This window comes from Juglans regia, chromosome 6, assembly GCF_001411555.2.
Source record: "Juglans regia cultivar Chandler chromosome 6, Walnut 2.0, whole genome shotgun sequence".
In the NCBI taxonomy this organism is placed as follows: Eukaryota; Viridiplantae; Streptophyta; class Magnoliopsida; order Fagales; family Juglandaceae; genus Juglans; species Juglans regia.
In genome coordinates, this window is record NC_049906.1 from 9,936,879 (window position 1) to 9,952,508 (window position 15,630).

Below are 15,630 nucleotides of genomic sequence, written 5' to 3' on the forward strand. Positions count from 1 at the left end.
AAAAAATTAATTTTCTCGTATAATCAATTCTAGATTTATTCACCGTTTTTAAATAAATTACTCAAAGTGTAAATGTCATATCTCTATTATTATTTTTATCGGATGTAATCTCATTAAAACAGTATTCTTACGCAAGTAATTTATAAATGTCAATACATAAAATAATTGATCGAAAATAGCACGCTCTGAGTCTCTGTTGTCGTGGAGCTGATGGAGGTATCTCTCTCCCCCCTCTGGACCATGCCCAACCCAGACAAAGTATACTGTTGACTACCGAATAATTTTCTTGAGGATATAAAAGCGCAAGATGGAGGTTAAAGATGAAAAAGAGAAGACTCCCGTTGATTCATGATCGTCAAAAGAGGTTTTACAGCACAGTGCGTGAACATTGAGTTGCGCACGGTACCATACCTTTCGCTTACTTGCACTTCGCCTTTTCCCAAAGCCCCATAGCCAACCGATTTTACCCATCACCGAGCCAGCTGACAGTAGCTGACACGCTCTCTCTCTCTCTCTCTCTCTCTCTCTCTCCTTGATTTCCTTGAAATAACGATGCGGTGGAAAATACAGCATGGTCCCAGTTAGTTCTATGTAGCTGTACACACGTACAATTCCCTCTGTTTCGCATCTTCCAAGGGTATAGCTCGAAATCTTGGCCATTTATTATCCGGGGTATGCTCTGCTTGCTTTACTTCGCTGTAAACGAGGAATGCAGGGATCAGAGTGATCGTTGCCATTTACTACATTTCTTGAGGATGGCACTCAGCTCGAACTCGTTCAAGTTTCTTGGTTTTGTTATGGGAATTGATTCTTTGATAAAGTTCTGATTTTCTTTCCTTTTAAGCAGTTCAATCCTGGGTACCTTCTTGGAATGGCGTGCTTTGAATTTGTTTTCTTGCCGAGTATTGCTGTTCTTTTAAGGTATTGAATTGGTTTGGGGGGATGGTCTTGCAGATTTGGCAGAATTCAGTAATGAATGCCAGAGTCAGAACAAGGCTTCAGTCCATGAGATCTCCTCTCAAGTATGAAAAAGTAATCAGCTAAACATCTTTAATTGTTCATAGTCTGAACTGTGCAATTCGTACCTTTGGTAATCAATTCTTTATTATATTATATGTTTTTTTTTTTTTTTCCAAAAACGGTTTCTACAGTAGAAGTTCCAACCTCTAAGTTATGAGTTCTGTAATTATTAACACATGGGGGAAACTGTTTCCACCTGAAAACAGGGCTTCAGTTTCAGTAACGACGCTCCTAGCTCCCAGAAATTTCGCAAAAGTAGAAATCTTTGATGGGAATCCGAGAAGGGTGTTCTTGGAAGTAATTCAAGTTTGTCTTTTTCAAAGTTATATGAATTGGGTTTTGAAATTTGAATCCTCTTCCCTCAAAACACTTTCCCGAGAAAATAGATCATTCCCTTTGCTTGGGTGTCTCCTATTTATCCACCATGAGCGGTAAAAGTTGGCTTCTTGATCAGTGTCCTAGATTTCGATATATGTCCCTTTGTTTTCTTTTCCTTCCGTTTTTTGTTTCGAAAAAGTTTGTTTATTGCAATTCTATCTGCATCTTGTACTCTTCTCTTGCGGAAGCTGATTGATGTCTCTCTCTGTATTTTTTTTTCTTTTTAGCTGGATATGCAGGGGAACAAGGTAAACGATGCTGTAAAAGCAACCGCGAGTCAACGACCCTCCAGCAAAGAGAGAAAATTTGCTTTGCAGCAAGACGTATGGCTACAATTTTCTCAAAGGCAGCCTCCCATTATGTGGATTTCATTTCTTTTTCTCTATTGCGAAAAATTCAGTTTGAAGTTGACTTTCAGATTGATAAACTCAAGAAAAAGCTCAGACACGAAGAGAACATTCACAGAGCTTTGGAGAGGGCTTTCAGCAGACCTTTGGGAGCTCTACCTCGTCTTCCCCCTTATCTCCCTGCTTATGTTAGTAAATTCTGTACCTCTGTGAATTCTCTTTTTTATTTTTGACAGACTTACTTTACAATGTTCATAACATAGAGTTCAATTCAAGTCAACCAGTTCACTAATAGTTAGAATCTATGCTTGTAGTCGCAACACTATAGTTCAAGAAAGTAGTCCAAGTGGAAGTTATGTTTCCTAATGTTGGATTTTGATTTCATAGACATTGGAGCTTCTTGCCGAGGTGGCTGTTCTGGAAGAGGAAGTGGTTCGGCTCGAACAGCAAGTTGTGCATTTTAGACAGGATCTGTATCATGAAGCTGTCTATATATCATCCTCCAAAAGGGGCGCAGAAAATTCAGCTGATTCATATGCCCCATACCCGGTTAAGAATCACAAACCAGAGCGACGCAAATTTTCAGCTCTAAATGGGTTTGATTCATCGGTGTCCACAAGGAGGCATAAACCTTCTCTGTCTGGTAAAGCTTTGCAGCTCAATTAGGAATGTGTATCGTGTATGGAAATAGGCTTTGAAACATTGTTTTCATCTTTGATTAACAGATGATGGTGGGGGACAAGAGGATCAATCATGTACAAATTCAGTAAAGAATGTAAAGGGATCCTCGATCCATAAACCCCAAACAATAAAAAATCCAGTTAAGAGACCTCTCATAAGCCATAGATCAGCAGAGAAACGTTTAGATCATCAGAATTTACAGGTACCTACTAATATCAATTATTTATTTTGCATTATGTACAGTCGTTCCTATTCTAAAATGAGTATGAGTTTTCAAATTTCCAGGTAGAATGCAGATTGAAAGACCAAGAAAGTCTAGACGCAAGAACCCCTGATGAAGGGCCAGGAGATGATGGCCCAAACAGAATTTCTGAAAATATAGTGGAATGCTTATCTAGCATTCTCCTAAGAATGAGTTTGAAGAAGAATCAAAGTAGTGCAGAAGATTTACCCTCCATATCGACCTCTTCAACTCGAGAAAGCAGTGAAGAAACAAATTATTGGGATCCTTATGGTGTTTGTTCAGTATATGGAATGAGAGATATTGGTCCATATAAGAAATTATGTCACATTGAAGCTGGCTCAATCAATCCAAACCGAACAGCAAATTCTGTGTTTCTACTTCGTAGATTAAAGTAAGTTTGAGAAAGATTAGGATAGTTTCTTGCTTTATTCATGATGGTATTTATAAATACACTAGAAAGTCACAGTAAATTGTTTTTCTGAATTCTCAGACTCCTCCTGGGGAAACTTGCCTCTGTCAACTTAGACAGCCTCATCCATCAGGAGAAGCTAGCATTCTGGATAAACATTTACAATTCCTGCATGATGAATGTATGTACACAAAAGTTTGTTAAAATTAGTGATAGGTCTTGTTTTGTACTCTCATTTCCTGTTCCCTTGCCAAGTGCAAAGAAAGAGCCATTCACAATCTCGTATTCTACAGGCATTCCTAGAACACGGAATACCAGAGCTCCCTGAGATGGTTGTTGCTTTGATGCAGAAGGTATGTAATATCCAGGAAGTCCTCCTTCTTGCTAGGATAAGGATATATTGTAATTTCATTTGCAATACTTAAATCAAATGTTTGAAGGCCTCTATTTAAAATATGACTTTGCTTTAAACCAACTTGTAGCTTTTAACATGAAATGGATGTAGGCAGTCATTTATGCACTTCCATTACTTGTTACTCAGGCAACAATAAATGTTGGGGGACACTTGCTAAATGCAATAACTATAGAACATTTCATCTTGAGATTGCCTTACCGCTCAAAATATGTAAGTAGTGCCCATCTCATGTCTACCACAAGAATGTTTCACCTTTAAGATAAAAATCCTTTCTTCAAATCTCTTACTTTTAGTTGAACCAGACATTTGTAAAGGGTGCGAAAAACGATGAGAAGACTAGGAGAAGCATATTTGGATTGGAGTTTTCTGAACCCTTGGTGACATTTGCCCTATGCTGTGGAAGCTGGTCCTCCCCTGCTGTAAGTTAACCCAGACTAGTAAACTTTGCTTCAATTATCAGCCATTGTCCCACATCTCCAGTGTAGTCCCGCATTCATCGAAACATTTAAACTAAAAAGATATTCCCAAATACACGATTATATTCAGTTGCACAGTTTTTCTTGACAGCTTAATGTGCTGGCACATATTTCTTAATATATGATTGCTCCTGGGATTTATCTTGATACTTTCTGTGAGAACTATAGCTTGTTCCTGGAACTCATTCAGGTCTAAATCAAGACTCTTTTAAGTGCTCACAGTTGCTAGTGTCTTAGGGATGATTCCATGCAGTTATGCCATTGCTGATTTATTAACTCTTCCATATGAAAGGTGAGGGTGTACACAGCATCTCAGGTTGAGAAAGAACTGGAAGTGGCTAAAAGGGAGTACTTACAGGCTGCAGTTGGAATTTCAACTACCAAGTTTGCTATCCCAAAGCTTTTGGATTGGTATTTGCTCGACTTTGCAAAGGACTTGGAATCATTGCTTGATTGGGTCTGTCTTCAGTTACCAAGTGAACTTGCCAAAGAAGCAATTGGGTGTGTTGAGAGAGGCAAAAAGGAAACTCTTTCACAGTTTGTCCAAATTATTCCATACGAGTTTAGTTTTAGGTACCTTTTATACTCGCAATAAACTTTGCAATTTTCTTGTATACACAGCTATAGAATGCATAAGAAAGGTGGTTTGTATATGATACCTTGTAAGTAGTATTCGTGAGATGAATGGTGTCTTCACCTTGAGGTTCAGCATGTACTACGCTTTGAAAAGAGTTTCAAATAAAAAGGAAATTTATTGAGTCCTAAGCTTTTGCATCACTTCATGTTTGTGTGAAGTCTTGTTATATGGAACAAGTTCCCATAAATGAACACCACAACAAACAACTCTGTCAAACCTTGCCACTACTTACCAAAAACAACTCTACTTACATGGATTCTTCAATTATAAAAATTCACTTGTAAATGGTATGTTTACGCACCGCTTATAAGTTGAAGAATTTCTTCTTAAACGATGAATTCTTCTACGAAAAAAAGGTGCTTGTGGACAAGGAGACATTGTTGCATCTCCACAGTTCAGAAGTTATGCTGCTTCAAGTTGTGTTGTGCTACACGCAGCAGTTATGATGAAAAGTACATTAAAAAAAAAGAGAGAGAGAGAGAGAAAACAAGAAAAACATACAGATTTAACGTAGTTCGGCAATATGTCTACATCCACTTGAGCGGTGGCTGAATTTTCACTAACTGTCTAAAGTAGGGTTACAACATATGTATTTATACTAACCCTAGCAGTATAGAGCGTATTTATACTACGCTCCCCTCACTCCACTCCACTTCACTTTCGGCATCAGTCTGCTTTCTCTATATATTTGTTCCACTCGATATGAGCCACATACTACAACAAGTTGAGTATGGCCAAGTTAGGTGAGACTACCATTGAGCTCCCTTAGTATTGATTCTGATTAGTTTCTAAGCAATTGAGGAATGAATGTCCAACTATATCCACAATTCAAACAAAAGCTAGTAATGAAAGTTCCATTAAAGAGCGTAAGCTCAAAACAATGACAGACCATTACTCCATCTTGCATGTTGATGGAATTTGAGCATTCCGTACTAATAATAATTAAGAGGGGAAAAGCATAAGGATTCTATGTGAAGTTATCAACTCCAAAAATCAAAGAATGTCATTGATGCCGAAGTGCCATGTCATGGCTCATATTCTGACTTCTGGCCTGTGGTCCTTGTATCATGAGCTATTTTATCTCCAGTAAAAAGTTAAAAGAATCAATGCTAGTACAGTTTCGTGTCATTTTTTTCGAATCATTTGATATCACATCAAAAAATTATAAAAAAAACAATCAATGCAATTCTCATATTCATATCGAGATTCTCAGGTCGGTTATCTTAAATAATAATTATAATATCGCTAAACTTAAATTGAAATGTGCCTAACGAGTACAATCCAAGACGAAAGTCCCTTATTGAGAGATTAAAAATAGACAAGCATACACAGGGAATGGAATAGAAGGGAAAGCTTTTGGTAGCTTGGAATCTAAACTAGTCTTTGCTTAAAGAGCTTGCTTGTAGAAGTGGTCCTTAACTTTGTGCCTTGGTGAAATGGGCTATCTACAAGGTACAATTAATGGGAGCTAAATTCCTAGAGTGATGTTTCACATTCTTCACTGCTTAAATGCAAGCTTTATAGGTACTTTTGAACCACTAGCAGTAATGAAGTCTTTTAGTGACGAGTTCTAATAACCGCCACAATAAATTGCTATAGGTAGGTAGTGTGTATTGGCGTCGACCTTAGATTTTTAGGGTTTTAATGACGGTGGTGATGACCCTATGTTTGGACATGTTTGGATACTATGAGAATTTTCAAAACTTCTCGTAATCTCATTCTCAAACCTTCCTAAAATACAAAACATTTTTGAATTTTGAATTTTTGACTTTCTCATCTCTAATCATTATTCAAATATAAAAATCAATATAATTTTTAATAAACTTTAAAATAAACCACAAAAATTAATACAATTTTTTTAATATTTAATTTTTTCTCTCTCATTTTTCAAAATTCAATCAAACATCTTCGCTCAAAGAATTTTTACTATTATTTACAAAATTCTAAAATATTCCAAGTACTATCCAAATATGCTCTTTTAACTATTCGACCGATGGATTTTGTCAATCTCTATATGGTGTAAGAAAACGTTTACACATCCATTAGACCTTGTGGTTGATGTGCGGATATCTCACCATGCCACGGCAATTTGTCAATGACGATAAGTGCTTGCGTTATACGCAAAGACAACCTGGCTGTCGTTTTGTTGTTTCTAGATGGGATAAAAAGTTAAAAACGCATCGTGCCCATCACTCAAACTTGAACATCCCAATCCGGCAAACCGTTTGGGGTTTTAAATTGGAATCCTGTTTCTATATGTTTTCAGATCAAAAAATTTTATACACTACGCTACCATCTCACTATATAAGATATGGCACATGACAATTTGGATCTTTCATTAGGGTGTTACATAAATCATTAAGATTGATTGTCAAGATAAATATAAAAAATATAGATAATTTAGAGTACAAATTAAAAAGTATTAATAGTTTGATATGAATATAGATTCACAAACTGACCTGACTTCATATGATATATTATATTTATTTTATAATAAAAGTAATTTTATAATTTAACGTATCACATCAAGTCACGGATTTATTTTTATATAATTTCTTTGAGAGTAAAGCATTTCTCTAATTTGATATATAAAACAAGAATTTGAAGTGATTTGTTGGTGAAAAGTATAATTCTCTCTCCCAAAATCAAATAAATTAAGAGACGCAAAGTAGTTGTTGTTGTTTGATAATGTGGGTGGATGCATGACCAAACTCAGCCTAAAAAGAATTGTCTGAATGCATGCAGCTTAAAAAGAATTAAAGTCAAAGAATCTAGAAGTAATATTGAATTAATATTAGGTCAATCCTTAGTTTAAGCACATGCATGGCTCTAATTTCCACGATGATCAGTTCCAACATCATCGACCCATACGTGGGAGGCAATAACTACGTACACATTTTTGGGAATTATCCAAGAATTATTTATACAAGTCCCGTGTAATTAATCTTTCTTTACAAAAATGGATTTCAAGTATTAAAAAATTATTTTTTTAGCTAGATTCACATTTTTATTAAAAATAAAAATAATTTCTAGAGACCTGAAATATGCAAGTCTTCACCCGATAAATATAAGATTCACATGAAAAAATCTATTTTTTTTTTTAACGATAGATTCTATTTTTTTAGAAGAGAATGCACGAAATTTGTATATCTTAAAACTGTATCTACCATTACTTTTTATTCAAATTGTCATTTTACCCTTTGAGATTATTACTTCCATTGTATTGTTCTCCTCTTTTAATATCCAACAATTAATATATGAATAAAATCATATATTAATAGTGGTAATATAGTAATTTGACAAGCAAAATATAAAAAGAGTGGTAGGTAGCTAGCTAGATAGGGTACGTGAAGTGTGGTTTTCCCCTAGTTGATGTTTTGTTTTTATCAGAATTTTTCATAGATTATTTCAAACGCTAGCTGTTTGAGAGGACTAATTGGACATAAATTTCGTGCTTATCATGTCACGTACATGGGATAATTTTAATTATCATTCATAATATTAAAAAACAAATTTAGGATTCTATATTTTATGTCCACGTTTATCAACGTGTTTAAAAGCTTAAACTAATGACATTGTACAGTTGACAAGCATTAAATAGACTAATCACAATGAAAAAAGAGATCATGTACTGTTATATATACTATATACTATATCGAGTGTAATTAAAAATAATAATTAAAATAATAATAAATAGCATTTTCATGAAAAACAAAATCTGACATATATGGAATTGGTGCCTACGATCCCCCCCACCCAAAAATAAAAATAATAAAATAATAAAAAAGGAAAAAGTAAAAAGGAAGTTGTGGGTTTCCATAATAATTAATTACCAAGATCATATTTATTTTAAGAATAGAATTAAAATATTCTTTGAGATTTTTATTTTTTATTTTTTTGTCTCCCACGTCTTGCTAGTTGCAAGTAATTGATGTTTTTCTTTCTACCACTTCTATTCATCATCTCTATACTATACACTAAATTTTATTTTTTATTTTTTATTTTTATTTTATTATTGCTAAACTAAAAAAATTAAAAAAAATTTTCTATTTATCATCTATACACCACATATTTGATAAGAAAATAAAAATAAAAATCAAGTGTGATGTGAGCAATGTAGAGATAATGAGTAGAAATTTTCTTTCCTTTTTACTCGCATCCATTTGCATGTTGTACATAGTAATATCTTCTATATCCACGTGTACCTTAAAGTTATAATGCACAAGAGGCACGTACAACATGGGTTAAACACTACATGCAATAGTTTTTAAATTTTACACGTTTATATCTTTTAAGTCATTGAATTTTTAATTTTATAGGCTTGGCATTTTTATCACTTTTGTTTGATCTCCATCAAACTTTTATTAACAAAACTGACTAAAATGCTTATTACCTTAAAACAATTAGAAAGATATTTTAGAAACTAAAACATTGTCTTAAAAAACAAAACAAAAAATAATAATAATATTTTACAAATCATAAAATCATTTCGAAATCTAAAAATTAGAAAGATATGCTTAAAATTATATTAGAATTTCAGTTTTTTTTTTTAAATAAAAAAAAAATCCTAACACATAGAATAATAAAAAATAAAAGCTCAAAGCATGCATTTTATAACAACAAATTAAACATGATTAAGAAACATAAGCAAGATAAAGACAAAGCTCTCTGTTAAAATCATGTGTGGTGGGCAAGAAATTAAAGGCAATCCTTATTATTATTTCCCATCACTCTCATACCTCAATCATATTTTTTTTCCACAATTCCCACATTCACTCTCTTCCCTTTCCACAAATATTCAAAGGTGGTTGGAGCCCCCAACTCTTAAAATTAATTAATTAAAATCTTACCTTCTATTATTTGTATCTATCAATTAAGGTTGTGTTTGAATGTTCAGTTGAGTTGAGTTGAGATAATAAAATATTATTAAAATATTATTTTTTAATATTATTATTATTTTAGAATTTAAAAAAATTGAATTGTTTATTATATTTTATATTAAAATTTAAAAAAATTATAATAATGAATTGAGATAGATTTAGGAAACAAACAAAGCAAGTGAAACCTAGTAATTAAATAACAAACTTACGATAAATGAGCTGTAAACTCAAATATCCTGAAATATTCTAAAATTGCATATTCTATTATCAGCATTGTTATACCCATCAAATTAAAACCTAGAAATAAAAACCAATCTTATATAATATGAGTTGTAAACTATGATATCCTAGATTTGATTCCGTATTAGCGGTTGAAAAGTGTTAGATCTACACAGAAATCTTACAAAATATAAATGATACATTAAATCTATTTTACAATTTAACGTGTAATATCAAGTCATGTCAGTTTGTAATAATTTTTTTTATAAATTTCTATGTATATCAAGTATTTCTCTTTGGAGTTAATCCACAAGTACTCCCAAAACTGTACTCGGATCTCTCCTATTCTCGACAGTGTTGTACAGTCAAGATGAAGCCTAGAAATTAAAAAATGAGCTTAGGATATAAACTTTGATATCGTAAATTTGATTTTGTATTAGGGGTTAGTTCTTCGCAGTCGTGACAGGTAGGATCATGTCTTTCAAGGTGGTTGGAACCTACATACGAGTCTAGTACTACCGACATTGTTATTAACTGTTACGGTACAGTTTAGTAGTCAACTAACAAAGTTAAGATGAGTTAATGTAAACTACTATATCCTAGCTTCGATTCCATAGACCCCTAGAGTCGTATATTCAAAGGTAGTAGAAACTTACCCATCTTAAAATTAAATTCTTATCTCCAATTATCAATTATTCTACTAAGTGGTAATTCATATTCGTAGATCGTGCTCATGTCATGTTAAATCATGAATATTAGATTATATAGATTAAACTTAAACCCAACTCGTTTATTAATTAATGGGTGACACAACTTGCTTAACTCGTTTAACCTGTTCTATATAAATGGATTAAGTTGATCCATATATTTATTTTTTAACTCACTTAATATAATTTTATATATAATACATTTATAACTATATAAATAATTTATACTTATAACTTGATTCATGATAACATATTTTGTTATCAAATTACTTATAAAAAATATATATTTTATTATCAATATCCAAACTAATAATATATAAGAAAACTAATATTTTCATAAAATAAAATTACATAATAACAAAAATTGTTTAATAATTTGATATATAACGTAGTTAAATATTAGTATTACATATTCTTAATAATAATAAAAATATATAAGACTAAATATTTAAAAAAAATAAAATATAAAATATATTCATGTTATACAGGCTAGTTGTGGATTTCGCAGATTGACACTGTGAGGGAGTAAAATACACCAGACCCAAAATAGTTCTCAAGGCCCAAACCATCAAGAGACCATCATTAGAAGACAAAAGAAGAGAGAGAGAAAGAAGACAATAAGGGACAAGGGAGTGAGGGTGTCAAGAGGTCGAGAAGTGTCAAGAGAAAGTGGGAAAACGAGAGACAATCAGACATGCAAAACAGACATTCCTACCACTACTAAGGGGTATGCAAGAAGAGGGTCAGATAAAAGAGATAGAGGGTCTATGGTTTTAGGGACTTCTTTTCTTTTGGGATGCTTCGGGGCGATTTTCAATCAGGCTTCTTAACCTCTAGATAGAGAGCTCCAGAGAGAACATTTTTTTTCCAACAAGTAGTTCTCAACTCTCATTGTATAATGAAAAATGAGAGGCTATAAGAGACTGTAAACAAGTATATTTTAGTAGAATCTCTCCTCTCCAAACCCTCATCAACGTAGGCTTAATGTCGAACCTTGTAAATTTGTGTGTACATCTCTTTATTTTCTCTGTATTTAAATACTGTTCACCATCACCAACGTACGCGTGGATACCGAACAGCCACACCGGACCACTGTCGGGGGTTTCCACACCACACTAATCGAGGCCAGCCCACCTCAGTGCGTCCAAAAAATGAATCATTCTTTCCTTTCAGGTTGCGCCCTTTTTTGGCATTAACAAATCCGTTCATTAGCTGTGTTTTATTAAATCAATGCGTTTTGATCCAAACTTATTTATATTAAGTTTAAATTCACTTATTTCATTTCATATTCGAATTCGATTTACATAAAGATCAAGTCTAATGACGAAGAAAAGATAAGCCGGAAATATTTTTTTTTTTTTCGCCAACGTTGGATATTCTGAATTCGAATTCATAGTAGGAGTTGGTCACAATTCTGACAGATGAAATCGTGTATTCGAAACTTAGGCTTCGTTTGGATCCCAAATTTATCTCAACTCATCTCAATTCATCATTATAATTTTTTCAAATTCCAATACAAAATATAATAAATAATTCAACTTTTTCAAATTTTAAAATAATAATAATATTAAAAAATAATATTCTAACAATATTTTATCATCTCAACTCAACTGACTTCAACATCCAAACACAACCTTAATGCCCATGTGGGCATCCAAGAAGCCTATAATAATAATAATAACGCCTAAATTAAATTGAAATAAGAAATCGAAACGGCAAGTAATTGAAAAGAAAGTATGAAAAGGCGGCTCCTAACGTCGTGACATCGTGTCTTTTCATTAATTGGTGACAAAAGAAATATATGAATATGAATGACTCGAAACGGTCAACAATCTCTGCATCTGTCCCCCCCTTCTTCTTCCCTCCTTCCTACCATTTGCTCTCTCACTACCCCTTTTAATCTTCATCTTCGTTACACTTTTCAAGCTGTCCCAGCTTTTCTCCTACCAAACTCCCAACAATCACTCAAGTACAAAAAGGCATTCGCCAGGTTCCCGCTAATGGAGATCGTGATTCCACCGACTACCATGGATTTCGATTTCAACAACAGCAATTCACGTCCTTCTTCGCTTTACATGAGCGCTCCTTCTACCCCTAAACGTTTTGGCGAGTTCTACTTCAGTGCTCCGACCAGCCCGTCGCGTGGCGTCTCCGAGTTTTACCGGGATGAGTTTCCGATGCAGAATGAAAGCAGAGCTGGTGGCACGAGGGAGGAGGCGGCGGGGGAATTCGCGTTTGATTTTTGTGAAGAATTAGAGAGGAGCTCTTTGCCGGCTGATGAGCTCTTTGATGGTGGCAAAATCCGGCCTTTCAAGCCTCCTTCTCGGCTGCAAATCGGAAGAAAAGCGGAGGCGTACACCACTCCGAGCAGTCCTTTTTTGCTGTCTCCGAAATCGCCCAGATCACAGGGGAAGAAGACATTTCTGGGTGTGTTCTCAGGTAGACGGAAGAAAGACTCGGACCCGTTTGCGATTGAACTGGAGAACACTCGCAGGAAAACAGAGCATGAAAGAGGAAGAGAAAGAAGTACAGACATATCATCTTCAAATTCAGGGCGCAGGGCGTCTAGGTCGCTCTCTCCTTTCAGGGTCTTCGAGTCTCCATGGGAGGAACAAGAAAAGACGCAGCAAAACACCAAACAGCCATCACTGAATTCGAAGGCTTCATTTTCATCAACCGCTGCTTCGTCTTCTTCTTCTTCAAAGAGTTCTTCTAAGAAATGGAGTCTGAAGGACTTTCTGCTGTTTCGGAGCGCATCGGAAGGAAGAGCAACAGACAGAGATCCTTTCCTCAAGTTCTCGCCTGCTTTGCACAAGAGGCATGAAGATTTCAAAAACTCGAGCTTCCGGTCACCGGACACTTCTGGTTCAGTGGGCAGATCGAGAAGAGGACCAGTTTCAGCCCACGAACTGCATTACACCGTGAACAAAGCGGTGTCGGAGGACTTGAAGAAGAAAACTTTCTTGCCATACAAACAGGGGATTCTGGGCAGACTGGCATTCAATCCGGCAGTCCATGCACTCGCCAATGGCTTTGGGTCATTCACACGTTCATGAATCTAGATGGATTCTTCACTGATTTTCCTAATTCTTCTCTTTTTTGTTGTAAAAAATAGTTACTTGTTCCAACAAATGTAGAAACTCACATGAACAACTGAATTTGTGGTTCATAAATACTATGCAGAGAAAAAAACAAACTGTATTTTACCAATGTTCATTAGTTTTTAGAGGGTAATTGATGGAAACAAGCAATCAAAACTTGTGTCTCCATCTTCATCATGTTTTACCATTTCCCACCAGCTTGTTCTTACACTAAATGTGCGTTCAGAGAGTGGCTATAGTCTGTTTTTTTTTTTTTTTTTGAATTACTGTAAAATAATTATGGGAAATAAATAAATGGGTATAGATCTTCCATAATCCTACTTACAATTTTCTATCAGTTTATTCGTTCGTTTGGATAGTGAGATGAGATTAGATAATTTTAAATAAGTTGAATAAAATATTATAAGAATATTACTTTTTAATATTATTATTGTTTTGAAATTTTAAAAAAATGAATTGTCTATTATGTTTTATATAAAAATTTGAAAAAATTATAACGATAAAATGAGATAATTTATGTATCCAAACGAGCCTGCCCAACAACAATTATCCTATAATTTTGTTGAGATGGAACTCAAATTTTCTCGGCCAGATGTGTTGGAATGAAGACAATGTGGTAGTTACCCATTTTTTTTCCGTCAGATGTGCTGATTTACATTCTTGATTAAGAACCAAGATTTTAACGGTTAAGATTGATGCAAAATTGAAGGTACAATCTTAATGGATTGTGAAAATTCGAATTTGGGGTACAAAATAAAATTGGGTGATAAGTTGTGGGTTAAACGTATATTTCCCTAAAAATAGTTACAGAAAAAGGTGGAAAAATAATTCAATAATGTTGTCTATTATTGACCATTTACGTGGCTCAGCCAACACCAACCATCTAGAAAGTCAAAAGATCTCATAACATGAGACGAGCATGCAGCAATCTTTGGAGTAAATTTCTTGGTTTATAATTTATGTTTAGTAAAGAAAACGACCAGATTATATAAGAAATAAAGAGTCAAAGATAATGAATTGGATATAAGAAATTGAAAAAATCTATTCATCCATTTTCTCATCATCTCATGATGTAGTATAAGATGACAGATTCACAAATGTAATATAATAAATAATCTCCAATCATCTAATGCCACATCATGAGATGATGAATAAAATTATTCTAAAAAAATATTCTATTTATAAGCCGATATGAATAACACTTAGTAAAGTACTTACATGGCATAATTTGATTTGAATTTTATAAATCAAATCTTATCATTTAAGTGAAATGGATCGTTGAAAATAAAATAACTCTAAATATAAAGATTTTCTATTTCAGCCTATGAATTTTATTAATAGAGTTGTCAATGAAAAGATTTGGCAACTTCTAGAAGTGGGAAAGACAGCAACTGATAAGCCAAGTTGGATGAGGGGTATACCAATTCCACACCTCAAATGCAACTGGGAAGGCTACCAACCCTCCTCCCTCCCTGCAGAAATCATTAAAAAAATAAGTCTTGATAAGGATATCATGTTAAACTGAATAATATCCGTCTAATCTAGAAGACGAGATATTTTGGTCATTTTACTCTTAAGAGTTTTGCCACTTGCAAGTCTAGAGCGTCAACATACCACTTCTTCTTACACCATTTATTGTTATTTAAAAGACCTATTTTAGTGGTGTATTAAAAAAGCTTGTAGATAGATTTTTTTTATCTTACTTGTAAACGTAATGTGAAAGCACTACAATATCTCATATTTTACGCTAAATGAATACTATCCATTTGAAATGAAAGGATCATGTTCTAACTTCTAGCCATACTTCTCCCGTCATAGGATGTAAAGTATGAGATAATAGGGGTATAGGCTAGTTTGGACAGTAGAGTATTCTCATAATACTCCACTATTATTCATTATTTTATTATTACTTTTCACCTATTTTTCATTATTATTCACTACTATTCAATATTCTATCATTACTTTTTCACTAATATTCACAGAATATCTGAGATCACCTCACTTATAGTTTGGGAAGGTTTGGGACATAAAACAAAACACAAAATTCTCATCTCATTTCATCTCATCATTACATATTTTTCAAATCTCCATACAAAATATAATAAACAATTCAACT

General features: G+C 33.8%; 2 protein-coding genes across 9 annotated transcripts; both read left to right on the forward strand.

Annotated features, from left to right (window-relative positions):
* Nucleotides 1-291: 291 nt before the first annotated feature.
* Nucleotides 292-4,750, forward strand: LOC109010311. Of its 8 annotated transcripts, none has more exons than XM_018991097.2 (12): nucleotides 296-858; nucleotides 955-1,032; nucleotides 1,626-1,721; nucleotides 1,817-1,933; nucleotides 2,133-2,388; nucleotides 2,471-2,628; nucleotides 2,712-3,061; nucleotides 3,161-3,260; nucleotides 3,373-3,432; nucleotides 3,621-3,704; nucleotides 3,797-3,913; nucleotides 4,263-4,750. In XM_018991097.2, exons 2-12 carry the CDS (start codon nucleotides 973-975, stop codon nucleotides 4,563-4,565), a joined length of 1,701 nt encoding a protein of 566 aa, XP_018846642.1. In that variant the 5' UTR covers nucleotides 296-858; nucleotides 955-972; the 3' UTR covers nucleotides 4,566-4,750. The 8 variants fall into 8 exon arrangements, with proteins under 8 accessions (XP_035547208.1, XP_018846642.1, XP_018846643.1 ...); XM_018991098.2 differs by having other exon boundaries at nucleotides 296-672; XM_018991099.2 differs by having other exon boundaries at nucleotides 296-637.
* Nucleotides 4,751-12,249: 7,499 nt separating this feature from the next.
* LOC109010310 lies at nucleotides 12,250-13,786 on the forward strand. The gene has a single exon (XM_018991094.2). It carries the CDS (start codon nucleotides 12,414-12,416, stop codon nucleotides 13,467-13,469), a length of 1,056 nt encoding a protein of 351 aa, XP_018846639.1. The 5' UTR covers nucleotides 12,250-12,413; the 3' UTR covers nucleotides 13,470-13,786.
* Nucleotides 13,787-15,630: the final 1,844 nt, after the last annotated feature.